The sequence below is a fragment of the Mastigoproctus giganteus genome, chromosome 6 (assembly GCF_048544385.1).
Source record: "Mastigoproctus giganteus isolate SK-2022 chromosome 6, ASM4854438v1, whole genome shotgun sequence".
Lineage (NCBI taxonomy): Eukaryota > Metazoa > Arthropoda > Arachnida > Uropygi > Thelyphonidae > Mastigoproctus > Mastigoproctus giganteus.
In genome coordinates, this window is record NC_143580.1 from 196,056,807 (window position 1) to 196,070,474 (window position 13,668).

Sequence of the window (13,668 nt, forward strand, 5' to 3'; positions counted from 1 at the left end):
ATACTATGTAGGAATAAACAAAAATCATTAAGGGACAAAGTTAGGAGCTCTATGATAAGAGATGAATATTAAAATGAACTCATAAATTGAAAAAAAAAAATAGAAGATTAAAATGGAATGAAGGTATCAACTGAATGGTAAACATAAGATTAGTAAAAAAAAAAAAATAAATAATAATAAGAAATGGATGCAAAAACAGGAAGAGGGGGGTCTAGGAAGACCAAAATTAAGGTGAAAAGATGCAATCAGGCTGGAAAACTGAACAGATACAAATAGCACACTGAATAGACACACAAGCTGCAAGCTTAATGTGGAAAGTAAGAAGAAATAGTAGCCTAACAGAGAGAGAGAGAGAGAGAGAGAGAGAGAGAGAGAGAGAGAGAGAGAGAGTGTGTGTGTGTGTGTGTGTGTGTGTGTGTGTGTGTGTGTGTGTGTGTGTGTGTGTGTGTGTGTGTGTGTGTGTGTGTCAATGTAAGGGGTCAATCTCATAAAGTATATACTAGTGTCAGCATATGCTACCCAAGACATTATTAGTATGGATTCTCTGGAAAGATATTAACAAAGAAAACATATTTGTTACATAAATAAACAAATCTTCTATTTTTTAAAAAATAAAATTGATTTACTGGTCTTTGAACAATGCATAAACTGACTGCCAAGAGCATGCAGATTGCTGATGGTATCTGTAGACTACAGTTTAAGAAATATTACTCTATAGGTTACCTCTCAAAATAAATCACAAAAAAGACATCCAGATATGTAATTTCATTCAGTGTGGCCTGACCACAAAGTTCTGCAATTAAATTCATTTTGTAGAGAAATGAAGTAGACTAGACAGATTAAACAAAGGACATGGCTGGCAGTCCTTGCTGATGTGACACCCTTGACAGAAAGTCGCCATTCTGTTTCAGTTTTAAGTGACAATGCTGTTTTTTGCAAACATTGATTCTTGTATTGTAAAATGCCTAATGCAAAAAAACATGTGTGCATCAAATTCTATGAAATGTTAAAAGTTTGACTCAAGATCAGGAAATGAGGTAAGTCTTGAAAAAGGTCATCTTGTGGTCCACTGTGTTGGTTGATCCCTCCATCCAATCTGCACAAAAACTTGATCACTAGTAGAGAGAAGTTTGCAAAATTTTATACTTCACTCTTTTAGAATGATTTGTCAAGTCTCACAAATTTTATTAAAATTGGTTGATTAGAAATCCAGCAATTATTATTATTTTTTTATGCATATCACAAAGGCTATCCGTACATTGTAGCTGAAGAACTGGATACTGTTTGTTGCTGTGTGCTACTGGCAATATGAATGGGCAATATGGCAGATGCACAGAAATTAAATGTTCTTAGTTCATGCATAAAAGTCACTGCTTTTTGCTTGTTTTTTTTATAAATTGTGAATTATTACCATTTGTGGTATATGACTCTCATCAACTGGTGCAATACCACCACTCTACTTATTGGAGGCTTGAAGTGGTGGAACCCATGTTTAGTCTCTAGAGCTAAGTTCCAGTCAACCTTTCCCCATCTCTTCCATCATGCAGTATGATTGATGACTTTTGAGGTTATGATGAACATCGTGGCGAGATCCAATCTTCCTTACATTTCGAGGGTACAGCTCTAAAACGGTGTTCGCAGGCCAGCCGCTAGTTAGTACACTGGACCAAACCTTTTGGTAACTCTTTAGGAGGCTTCCAAATCAGCTAATGTATAATCTTGCTTCCTCTACTCCGACAGATAGTGACTGGAGGGAGTCCAAGTAGTGTGTATGCAGGGGACATTGTCGAGGCCACGTTATGTCAAGGATCTGGGTATATTCTTACCATGTGTGCACCATATCCAAAAATTTCACTACTTCACACACCATGTTCCACCCCACTCTTTCTTACTTTAAGCTTATCTGCGAAAAGATCTAAACCTCCCAAACACTTCCTAGTTCACTGCACAAATATATGTGGTCTCAATTCTAATCTCCATGATGTCCATTTCCACTTGCAGTCTCCCAAACCCCATGTACTTTTTCTGACAGAGAATCTCAGTTATCGGTTGATTCAACTACTGCTCATCTCAGTTGCCCAAATTATTCGCTGAATGATTCCGTTCGCCTTGAAGGTGGTACTTATGCATATGTTCATTCCGATATTCCCTGTCAGAGACTTGGTAATTTGGAATCTTCTCTTTTCGATCTCCTCTGGCTTAAAATCTCTCTACCTCATTGTGTAAAATTCATCTGTTGTCTCTACCGTTCTCCCAACTCCACTAATCACTTGGAGCTCTTTCACTTCCTCTCTTTGCAACTTGATTTTCTTCAGTACAACTTTCCTAACAGTGAGGTAATTTTCCTTGGAGATTTTAATGTTCACAACCCCAGCTGGCTTCCATTTTCTAGTCACCCCAACTCAGCTGGTCGAGATGGTGAGGCTTTTGCAATTACTAATGACCTTGCACAGATTGTTCGTTTACCTAAAAGGATACCAGACAATCCTAACCATACAGTCAACACGCTTGATCTTTTTCTCAAAAACAACCCTTCTAAGTATACGGTTGAAGTGAGTGGTCCTTTAGGCACCTCAGATCACAACTTGGTTATAGTCTCTTCTCCAATGGAGCCTTTATCTCATGGATATTCCCAACCTCATATTGTTAGGCATTACAAGAATGCAAAATGGAATGATCTGCAAGATTGCTTTTCTTCTTTTAGTGGCCGGATTACTGTTTCAAAAGTTCTGATGTCAACGTTTGCTCAGATTGTGTCAGTGAAATTATTCTTGTAGAAATGGAATCCTTTATTCCACACTACATTTTAAAATCTCATCCTTTATCTAAACCTTGGTTTTCCAATAAATGTGCTACGGCTTTCCAAGAGAAGAATGTTGCATATTGTAAATGGCTTGTTTCCAATTCTTCAGTTTCCAATTTTTCCAATTCTACACCAAAGCAAGCAACAATTGTAAATCAGTTATTAATCTGTCCAAACTAGAGTTTGAACAGGCTAAGAGTAGAAAACTTGCTTCTTGCCCTAATGGTAGCCGAGCATTCTGGTCTCTTGCCAAAGCTATTGGGCGCAACTTTTACCCATCTCTGCTCCCACCTCTCAAAACCAGATGGTTCTGTTGTCACTTCAGTCAAGGATAAAGCTGACCTGCTGGCATCCCATTTTTCTTCCAACTCATGTATTAATGATCTTGATAAAACACCTCCCACCATTCCCAACATGCTCCATTCAATGCCTCCCATGGTCTTCCGTCAAAAGGATGTCAGAAGGATTTTGACGAATCTTGATGCTACAAAAGTTCCAGGTTTGATGGTATTCTCCACTTGTTCTCAAAACTCTTTCCTTCCTTCTGCTTGGAAATTTGCTCATATCCAACCAGTTCCTAAAAAGGGTGACAAATCCCTCCCATCCAATTATCATCCCATTGCAATTACTTCTACTCTTTCTAAAGTAATGGAGAAATCAATTAACCGCCACCTCTTAAACTACCTAGAAACCTTCTGTCTGATTAATGATTGCCAGTATGGATTCCATCAGTGTCAATCCACTGGTGATATTCTGACTTATCACCAAATTCCATTGAATTTGTCCATTTATGGACAAATTCAATGGAAATGTTTGGTGAAACACAAGCAGTTGCTCTTGACATCTCAAAGGCTTTTGATCATGTTTGGCATAAAGGTCTTCTAAACAAGCTTCCATCTTATGGTTTTCCAACTCTTTTTTGTAATTAGTTATCCAGTTTTCTCTCTGATTGCTCACTGAGGGTGATGGTAGATGGCTCTCTGTCTTCTAACTTCTCCACTAATGCTGGTGTCCCCCCAAGGTTCAGTTCTTTCCTCCACTCTTTTCCTCTTGTATATTAATGACCTTCTTCCATTGACTGTAAATCCTATCCATCTCCAGTTTTGCCAATGATAGCACATTGCATTCCACTTTCCATTTTGAGAAACCTTGCCTTGCTCAATCAGCTTCAACTTCTCGAATATCCGCTACCAATTCCTTAAATTCCAATCTCCAGGTAATCCACCAGTGGCGTAAAGACAACTTAGTTGATTTCAATCCTTCTCAAACTCAGTCTAGTCTTATATCTTGCAAAAAGGATTCTTCTGCTCCTATGCTTATCTTTGATGACACTCCGATTTCTAGGCAAAATGATATATCTCTTTTGGGGATTATCCTGACTTCTAATCTCTCTTGGCACAAGCACATTACAAATACTGCTTCCTCTGCATCTAAAAAACTTGGTTTTCTCTTTTGCTCTCGGAGTTACTTTTCTTCCAAACAGCTGTTCAATCCGTACAAATCACAAATCCTCCCTACCATGGAATATTGTTCCCACATCTGGGGCGGTGCCCCCAAAACTTCTCTCAGGCTTCTAGCTTCCATTCAGAATATGGCAATTAGGTTAATTAATTAATGACTCGTCTCTAAGAGAGTCTCTCCACTCTCTGCCTCATAAACGTACTGTTTCTGCTGCATGCCTTTTCTATAGATACTTCCATGGGCACTGTTCTTCTGAATTGGCTTCTATTATTCCCGTTCTCTCTTTCAAAACAGTCCGAACACGTGCCGTTCCCCAAGCCAGCATCCATTTACTGTCCAACTTCAAACTCACAGAACCAACTTCCTGATTTATTCATTCAACTGCTGTTTTCTGGAACAACCTTCCTTAATACGTATTTCCTGAAAATTACAGTCTACAGAAGTTGAAGTCTAATGTCAACAAATATCGTCTTTTGTCTTCTCAACTTCCAACCCAAGCCTGGTACTAAGTACTATGGTTCTAATACCTCTCATGTTTGGGGTTTTCATAAAAAAAAATAAATTTGCTAATGCACTGTGTGCATTAACTAACTTGTTCTATATGTTTGTCAGCCAAAATAATTTTTGGCTTCCAAAAGATATTTAAAAAATAAATATCATTAATATTTATTAAATAAATATATTGATATTATTAATGATATTAATAAATATTATTGCATATTTATGTCATCACACACCACTTCATAAAGTATACCAGTACATTCTGTCTGTACAATAGTGTGTTCATGGGCTAATTTTACATGTTTTGCTGATTGCAAAACCCATATTAAATCATGCTCACCACCAACATACAGAAGAAATAAACAGTCCTGACTTCACCAAATTTATTTCTTATGCCATATAGCTTCTGCTACATTACTTTGATGTTTTTGTTTTGTATGACAATAGTACATTTCCCACTTGATTCCACCTATCTTTTGTGCACTGTTTGGTCACTGCTATGGATAGAATAACAAATTTTGTCATGACAGAAATTATCTCATGTCTTTTCTTATCAGTTTCTGGATCAGCTTGTCTCAAGCCACAGTGGTATTCTTTTGGGTAGACTTCTCTAATTTTCTCTAAAAAAATTGAAAAACAGACTCTATACATGCAATATTTAGAGAATGACACTCTGTTTCTTTCTGAGTTTAGATCATGTGCATGTGTATAAATTATCATGTGATTTTGGATAACAGTAAAAATAATATAACTGGGAAAGGGGGGGACAAACAACTCACTCATCTCTACGCAGCTACTCAAACAGGATAATTTAAAGTTACTTATATAATAACATTCATATATCATACATACTGGGAGCACTTTCAAATAATTCCATAACTCATTTTAATTGCTTAGTCAATTTTCATTTGAAATTATGTAGAAGGCGATTTGCAATAATATTCTGCAATTGTTATAATCACTATTGGAGGGCTGCCTTTTAATAAATATATCCCAATTTCATTAAAACCATAGTCACATACTTTCACTTCAATGATTACTTTGAGAATTTTGGTAATCCTGTTCAAGGTGGTATGTATAAATTATCAGTCATTTACATTTGGGAACATGTTACAGGTTGCCCAACTCCCCAGTTTTAGTTCTTATCAAGAAAAGGATAAGTTATACTTTCAGATGAACAGGTAATGTTATGTTTCTAATATTAATTTTCTAATGCAATTATAAGAAACAATGGAGGATGAATGGAAGTAAGGCTAAAAAAGTTATTAGTAGAAATTATATATTTATTATAAAGGCTACTTTGGCTTTTCATGCTTTTAAAGATATTTCATCTTTCACAGCAAATGATTCACACTTTAAAGTTGATACTTCAAAGCATTATTCCACTAGTTAAAATCTTATCAATCAAAAATAAAAATTAAAGAGGATTTCACAATGTTCTTATCAATAAGATCTGCAATTAAAGAGCAATATTCAAGAATTCTGATATGAATATCAAATTTATTATAAAAATTACTTCAGTAAAACAAAATAGTAAATGTCACCTTAATTGAGCTCAATGCTTCTTTCTCATGATCTGCAGCAATGGCAAATTTATCAACGTTTTCCTTGTCATTAGTCAGAAGTAATGAAAGATTTTGGAGTTCTTCCTAAATAACAGAAGAAATAAATCTAATTTTATTTAATCAAAAGCTACCCTGTTTTATGCAATAAAACTGAAGCTGATCATTAACATTAATATCAAGTATAGGTTAGTGCAATAGCATCAGTTTAATTCGTAACTATCTACCAAAATAGTTAAATTGGCATTGTTTTGATTATATCTCATATTGTGAATACCTCCATAATGAGTTGCCATGGTATCGTACTACCTCAAATAAGTAACACTTCACCAGTGGAGAAGACTACTGTTACTTATTCTCGGCGGACACCACCACCACCACCAGATGGCACTGTTTCAAAGTTCATTGGCATCTCATTGGTGTGGGCAGGTACCCTGGTGTTGCAATAGTGACAACCCAGTTATGAAGTATAACCACAATGAGAGATGCCTGATGGTGTGCAGTAGTATACACTTAGAATTTTATTAATTATTTAGACAATATGAGATATAATTAAAACAATGCCAATTTAACTATTTTGGTAGACAGCTACAAATTAAACTGAAGTTATTATTATTGCAATAACCTATACATTAGTTATTCTACCACATAGCATGAGGCACGTGCCCTAAAATACTCTATGCATTAATATCAAATTAAGTTTTAAACTCTGAGGTGAGAGTGGGGGATAGCAGCTCTTCTTGAATATTTATAGTAATATTTAATCAGTGCTAAAAGTGCATGTTTTATAAGAAAATGCAAGCACTTATCAAACATTAATATCAAGTTAAGAGTATTAAAACTCTGAGGTAGGGATAGCAACTATCCTCAAATTTAAATATTAGAGAGCAAGCATTTAGGAAAATATCTCAGCATTTTTTCTCTCACTTGAGAAGTGATTCTATACTCACCCTAATACTAAAATTTCGTCTCACACCAGCAATATCTATTTTTATAAAAATGATTTCATAATCTAAGTGGTCATCAGCCAATTTTCATATCCCAACTTTTTTTAGAAATGTTTAATATAATTAAAACAGAGATTTACAATTGAAATTTGCTCAACTTGTAGTCAACAATACTATAAATACTGTTTCTTAATAGTGTGTATGTGCAATCCATTTTTCCTTAAGTTCATTTATTGAAATATGTTAAGAGATTTAGCACTATTTGCATTGTAAATAGTTATTGTAACATGTATGCTTCATGTGTTGAAACACGGACATTTCAAAAGCAGCAATATCAACCAAAAATTTTACTAACAGAGCACACCTAATAGCAGCTTAGATTACCATTTCCTATAAAAGGAAATTCCCCATTCTGCCAGGCATCACATCCATGAAATGATTCACAGGTCCATGGTCATTATATTGTTGTAGAATTGTACCATATATTTCCAATTAGCGAAGGTTCAGAGCTTCTTGCTAAGGATGAATATAATATTAATTATTTAGACAAAAACTTTTTTTAAGTCTGGCTATCATCAAAAGATGTTTTGAAAGAAGTGAAATCAGATCATAAAGACATCTAACAAAGGTCAATCATTAAGTGATCATCTAGTTTTCAGCTCATCTAGTTAAAAACTTTTTTTTTGCAAAAGAGGTTTTCAGTTCATTCAGATTCTCCTGACACCGCATTCTGAAGTGGTGAGAGAACCCAGATACGCTCTTCTAGCTAGATTTATGGTCTGATTTTGCTGGTTTCATAACATGACATCTTTTGTATAATAGCTAGATGAGGTGAAAATAAGGACTTTTTTGACCTGAAAAATTAATATTCTATCTCTCTTTTTATATATTAAAAAAGCAGCCAATTTATAGTACCATATCTGCTGTATAATGGATGCCAGTTATAAAGAAGTTCCCATTACAATATTCTACAGATCCACATTATTGTTCATTTTCTGCACTTCACTGCAGCCTATTCAAGCCTAGTTTTGAAGGATCTTGGAGAGCATCAGCAAATAGACAGAACATTATCAATGAGAGAGAACTTGTAAAATAAAATGAAACATTAACAGAATATTCTAAGAACCTGCCATAACTACTCAGCCTCCTTTACCTGATTAGCATCCTTGGTCTCTATTTGGTTATAAAATGAGAAATGTAATCAAGAACTAATTGCTAATAAGTTCCTGACAATGTTTCTGAAATATAAAGAATTACCTGCCAGAGTTTAATCTCATCAAGAACTACATGAAAAAAATGGAAGGGACAAATCTTTGAACTAAAGGAAGGCACAAAGCATTTCAATAACTCTTAATCTTTCCAATGGGAAGGCTGACAAGCTGCAGTTCAATGCTATGACAACCTGAATAAAAATCTGGAAATCAAAAAGCAAATCACTGAAATAAACCTTTTTAAACTCCTTAATAGTGTCTTCTTGATGGAAATTTAATTTAGAAATACTGGAACAAAATATCTCATCACAATAAACTATGTATATTATGGTTGGGATAATATGTATGCTTCTAAAATCAAAATTTCTACGTGTTACAATAGTAGTAGTAGTAGTGGCATGTGATGCAAGAAAGCAAATGTATGAGCTTATGCAGCATCAGCCAAAAAAAAAAAAAAAAAAAAAATCACACCATTCCCTCCAAATGCCTGTCCAGTTCCTCCTTAAATTTATTCAACCTATCAACTTCCACAACGACAAATGGAAGTTCGTTCCAGCAATTAACCACCCGCTGGCTAAAGGCAAATTTCCGCACATCTATTCTACATCTGTCCTTTCTTAATTTGAATTTATGCTCCCTTAGGTTCGTAATCTGAACAAGTGGAACGATCCCATCAGAATTCAGCGTGCTCAACCCATTCAAGGCCTTATACACCTCAATCAGATCACCGTGCAGGTGCCTAGTCTCCAGCCACTGCAATTTGCAGAACTTAAGCCTCTCTTGATAAGAGGATCCCTTCATTCCCCTCACCAATCTTGTTGCCCTTCTCTGTACACGCTCAAGTAAATCTACATATTTCTTAAAATGAGGCCTTCAGACCTGTACGCAGTACTCAAGGCGTGGCCTGACCATTGCCTTATACAGAGGGATAATCACCTCCTTTTCCCTGCTAGCAAAATTCCTATATATCATTGACAAAACCCCATGACCTGCCCTGGCAGCCTGTCTGCATTGCTCAGAAAACTTCATATCTGCCTGCACAATTACTCCCAGGTCTTTTTCATTTTCTACCACCTTAAGTGTAGTACCACACAGTTGGTACGTTTCTCTGGGGTTACTTCTACCCATATGCAGTACTTTGCATTTGTCAAGGTTAAACTTCAGTTGCCACTTCTTAGCCCATCTGCCCAAATTATTTAGATCCTGTTGCAGTAGCACACTGCCATTACTGTCATTAACAACCCTGCCAACCTTTGTATCATCTGCAAACTTTGACACTAAGCCTGATATACCTTCATCAATATCATTGATAAATATACAAAACAACAGTGGACCCAACACCGAACCCTGTGGGACTCCACTAATAACATTAGTCCAAGAAGAGCAGCACCCATTGATTACCACCCTCTGTCTTCTCGCACTTAACCATCCTTTTATCCATTGTAGCAACTTACCCTTAATACCATTCTGCTCCAATTTGTACAATAATCTTCCATGTGCAACAGTGTCAAAAGCTTTCTTGAAATCCAAATATATGATATCAAAATTATTTTTTACATCCAGTTCCTTTGTAACCACATCATAATATCCTATCAAATTTGTCAGACAAGACTTTCCCTTAACAAACCCATACTGTGTCTGAATTATTGCTGCAGTCTTGTCTAGATGATCCTGCAATGCATCTTGAACCAGCAACTCCATTATTTTACCCGGAACAGAAGTTAAACTAACTGGTCTGTAATTACTCGTGTCACCCGTCGATCCCCCCCTTTGTGAATTGGGGATACATTTGCACATCTCCAGTCTGTGGGAACCTCCCCTGAGTCCAAGGATGCTCTCATAATTATGACTAAGGGTTTGCATAGTTGCTTTGCCGCCTCCTTTAATATAATTGGATAGATCCCATCCACCCCAGGTGCTTTTCTTACGTTTAACTTCAACAGTTTCTCTTCCACTTTGCTCTCAGTTATTACAAAATAATTAAGTATCCTGCTACAATTTGATAACCTTCTGCCATTTTCAAACCTTAATAATTCCTCACGTGTGAATGTAGATGCAAAATACTCATTCAGTTTGTTTGCTATCTGAGCAGGATCATCAATCATAAAGATACTTTCTTCACTCACCAAAGAGAGAAATAGAGAGGGAGAGACAGCTATGTACTCAGGACTAATGAGCTTACTCAATCTATTCAAAGCCTTAAACACCTCAATCAGATCTCCTTGTAGTTGTCTAGCCTCCAGACACTGCAATTTGCAGAAATGATGTCTTTCTTGGTAAGGGCACCCATTTGTTTCCTTCCACTAATCTCATTGCTCTTCTCTTCACACATTCCAACAGATCTGCATCCATCTTTCCAGACCTTCTAAACACAAGATGGGACCTAACCATTTCTTTATTATATAACAAATCCATTCTGTGATTGCTTTCCTGTCTAAAGCCTTGCATTACTCCTTTAATCAGTGATTCCATAATTTTCCCTCAAAGAGAAGTCAAACCAACAGGTCTGTAATTATTCACATCAGCCTTCGATCCCCCCCTCTTTGTGCACTGGGAATACATTCACACATCCCCAGTATACAGGAACTACTCCAGAATCCAAGGATGCTGCACTTCCGTAGCATCCCAGGTGGGCAGGAGCAGCAGTGCGTAGCACATGCTTCTTGATTAGACCGGAGTTCAAGCCAGTGACCACCAAATACGGAGGATGCGGAAAGGTCAGGGAATGACCACTGCATATCCCTTCAGAGCAATATGGCCTTAGTTGCTAATGCTCCTAAAAACCAAACAACAACAACAATCCAAGGATGCTCTCATAATTATGGCTACTAATTAAGAATAATTATAGCTATTAATTAGTTACGGCTATTTATTAGTAGTGCTTTATTCAGTACTAGGAATGCAATATGGTACAGTGTACAAAACAAGCATAATGCTTGTTTTGTACACTGTACTCCTGTATTTATGTAGTACATTCAAAAAGTTCCTGGAATCACACGCTGGTATTTAAACAATTTGCACTATAGCTATAAGGTTTTGTGAGACATTGATGTTGATCTTGGTGCACAAGCATGCCAAGTGGAGACTGGCTTGACTACTTCATTTGTGTGTCACAGCTGACTGATTGCAAAATGTCACAGTTTGAACAGTGCAACAACATCAAGTTCTTTTTTAAACTTCAGAAAAGTGCTACAGAGATGCTGCAAGCATTATAGAAAATTTATGGAGCTGATGCTTTGAAGAAAATAGCAGTTTACAGTGTTTTAATTGGTTAAAAATGGACAAGAAACACTGGAAGATGAATCTTGTAATGGATACCCTTTGATGTCACAAAGCTACAAAAATGTCAAGTTCCTTGGTTTTTGACAAAAATGTTAAAAGTGAAAGAACCTGTGTGAAATAGGCAAATGATTGCTGTTGAGACTGTTCATCAAGTTGGACTCTGTATGCTCAGTATGCACAATCTTGATGCAAGGTGGACTGCAGGTGGTTTGTTCAAAAAATCTAAGCAGGATTTGAGCTTCCTAAGAAAAGTGATTACTGGGGATGAGAGTTAGGTGTTTGTCTATGATCCTGAGACTATGGTGGAATCATCCAAATGGCACACAAAAATGTCCCCAGAACCCAAGACATTTTGTGCAACAAAATCCAATGTCAAAGTCATGCTGATAATTTTTTTTCAATGAGGGCATAGTGCACCACGAATTTGTAACTAAGGAAGAAGCATTACTGATGCTTACTATGTTGAGGTTTTGACAAATTTGTGTAAGAATGTGAGGGAAAATAATCTCAAAAATGTAAGGATAGCTGGATCCTGCACTATGACAATGCACCCTGTCACACAACAATGGCAGTTCGGCAGTTCTTGGCTGCAAAAAAAAAAAAAGTCATGCAGCAGCCTCACTACTACCCTCCATCTCACTTCTGACTGTTTCCTAAACAGAAAATAGGGCATCTGGGTGATCATTTCACTACAGTGGATGCATCAAAGAAAATGCTGAAGAAAAGCAGCCCTATATGCACTAAAAAAAAAAAAAAAAAAAAAAAAAAAAAGATTTTAAAGGATGCTTCAAAGCTTGGGAAAATCGATGGAGCAAGTTTGTGCACGCACGCGTGCAACCATGCAGAAGGAAGGTACTCTGAAGGTGATTAGATTAGTAACCCCAACTGTTCACTCAATATACTTTTATAGTAAAATTATGGGATTTTTTTGAATGTTCCTCATAATTTTTTTAGACTTGCTTTTGGAACATTGTTTTTTTTTTTTTTTTTTAAGTTAGTTGTTGGCGCATTGGCTTCTGTGGCCATAATGCACCTTCCAAGGTTTTTGCAGTACTTTGATCCAAGCCCGAGGCGGGATTCGAACCCGCAAGCTTTGGGCTGCCAGGCAGGCACTTTACCCACCCAGCTAGCCCAATCAGCTGGAAAATTGTATTATAATAATATCAATGTTATAATATTGAATGAAACTATATTTCTAAAACAGAAATGACAAAAATATTATTTATGTCATTAAAAACAAAAGATATCAAGCATTAAAACAAAAAATATCATGTGAAAGTTACTACATGATACTGTACCTGAGAAGCACTGTTTTTTAAGTCATCCTCTTTTACCCTTTGCAAGTTAAAATGAGCTGAATTTTGAGTAGAGCTCAGCCTTATTTGAATTGTAGATAGACATCTTAATAACTTCTCCCTAATTTCTGATGGAAGAATCACAGCAACGTTTGTAAAATTTTCTAGCTGAAGTGTATACTTCTGCACATTTTTCAGTTCCTCGTCAACAGTCTAAAATAAGAAAGCATACTATAATTCTATTAATGTAATAAAATATTTTCTACAAAAACTGAGTGAACTTAGCTTATTACAGTTAAATCAACTACAAAATAAAATTTTAAAAAATTTTAAGCAATCTTGACTTGGAATCACTATGATAGTTTTTGATGATATATTAGACCAGACATCAATGTCCTTTTAGCCGCTAAACTAAAGCACGCTTATCTTCAACAAGTTATAAAAGTCAGGTAAGGAAGAATTTAAATTACTTGCCACCAATTTATGATATAAAGCTAATTCACATAAAATTCTAAGTGAAAATCTTACAAATATCATTGCATTTGATACTTAGGACATGACTGCTTGGTATAAGCTTTCAGGATGGGTTTGCTTAGCCTCCCTTAT

General features: G+C 36.1%; 1 protein-coding gene across 3 annotated transcripts in view; it reads right to left on the reverse strand.

Annotated features, from left to right (window-relative positions):
* Window positions 1–13,668, reverse strand: part of LOC150084856 (muscle-specific protein 300 kDa-like) — a 1,257,473-nt gene that overhangs the window by 404,906 nt on the left and 838,899 nt on the right. For all 3 annotated transcript variants that reach the window (XM_090376651.1, XM_090376652.1, XM_090376650.1), the window contains 2 exons: window positions 13,066–13,275; window positions 6,310–6,414 (listed from right to left, as the gene is read on the reverse strand). In XM_090376651.1, coding sequence (XP_090232777.1) covers window positions 6,310–6,414; window positions 13,066–13,275 — 315 coding nt within the window. The remainder of the gene's footprint in view (window positions 1–6,309; window positions 6,415–13,065; window positions 13,276–13,668) is intronic.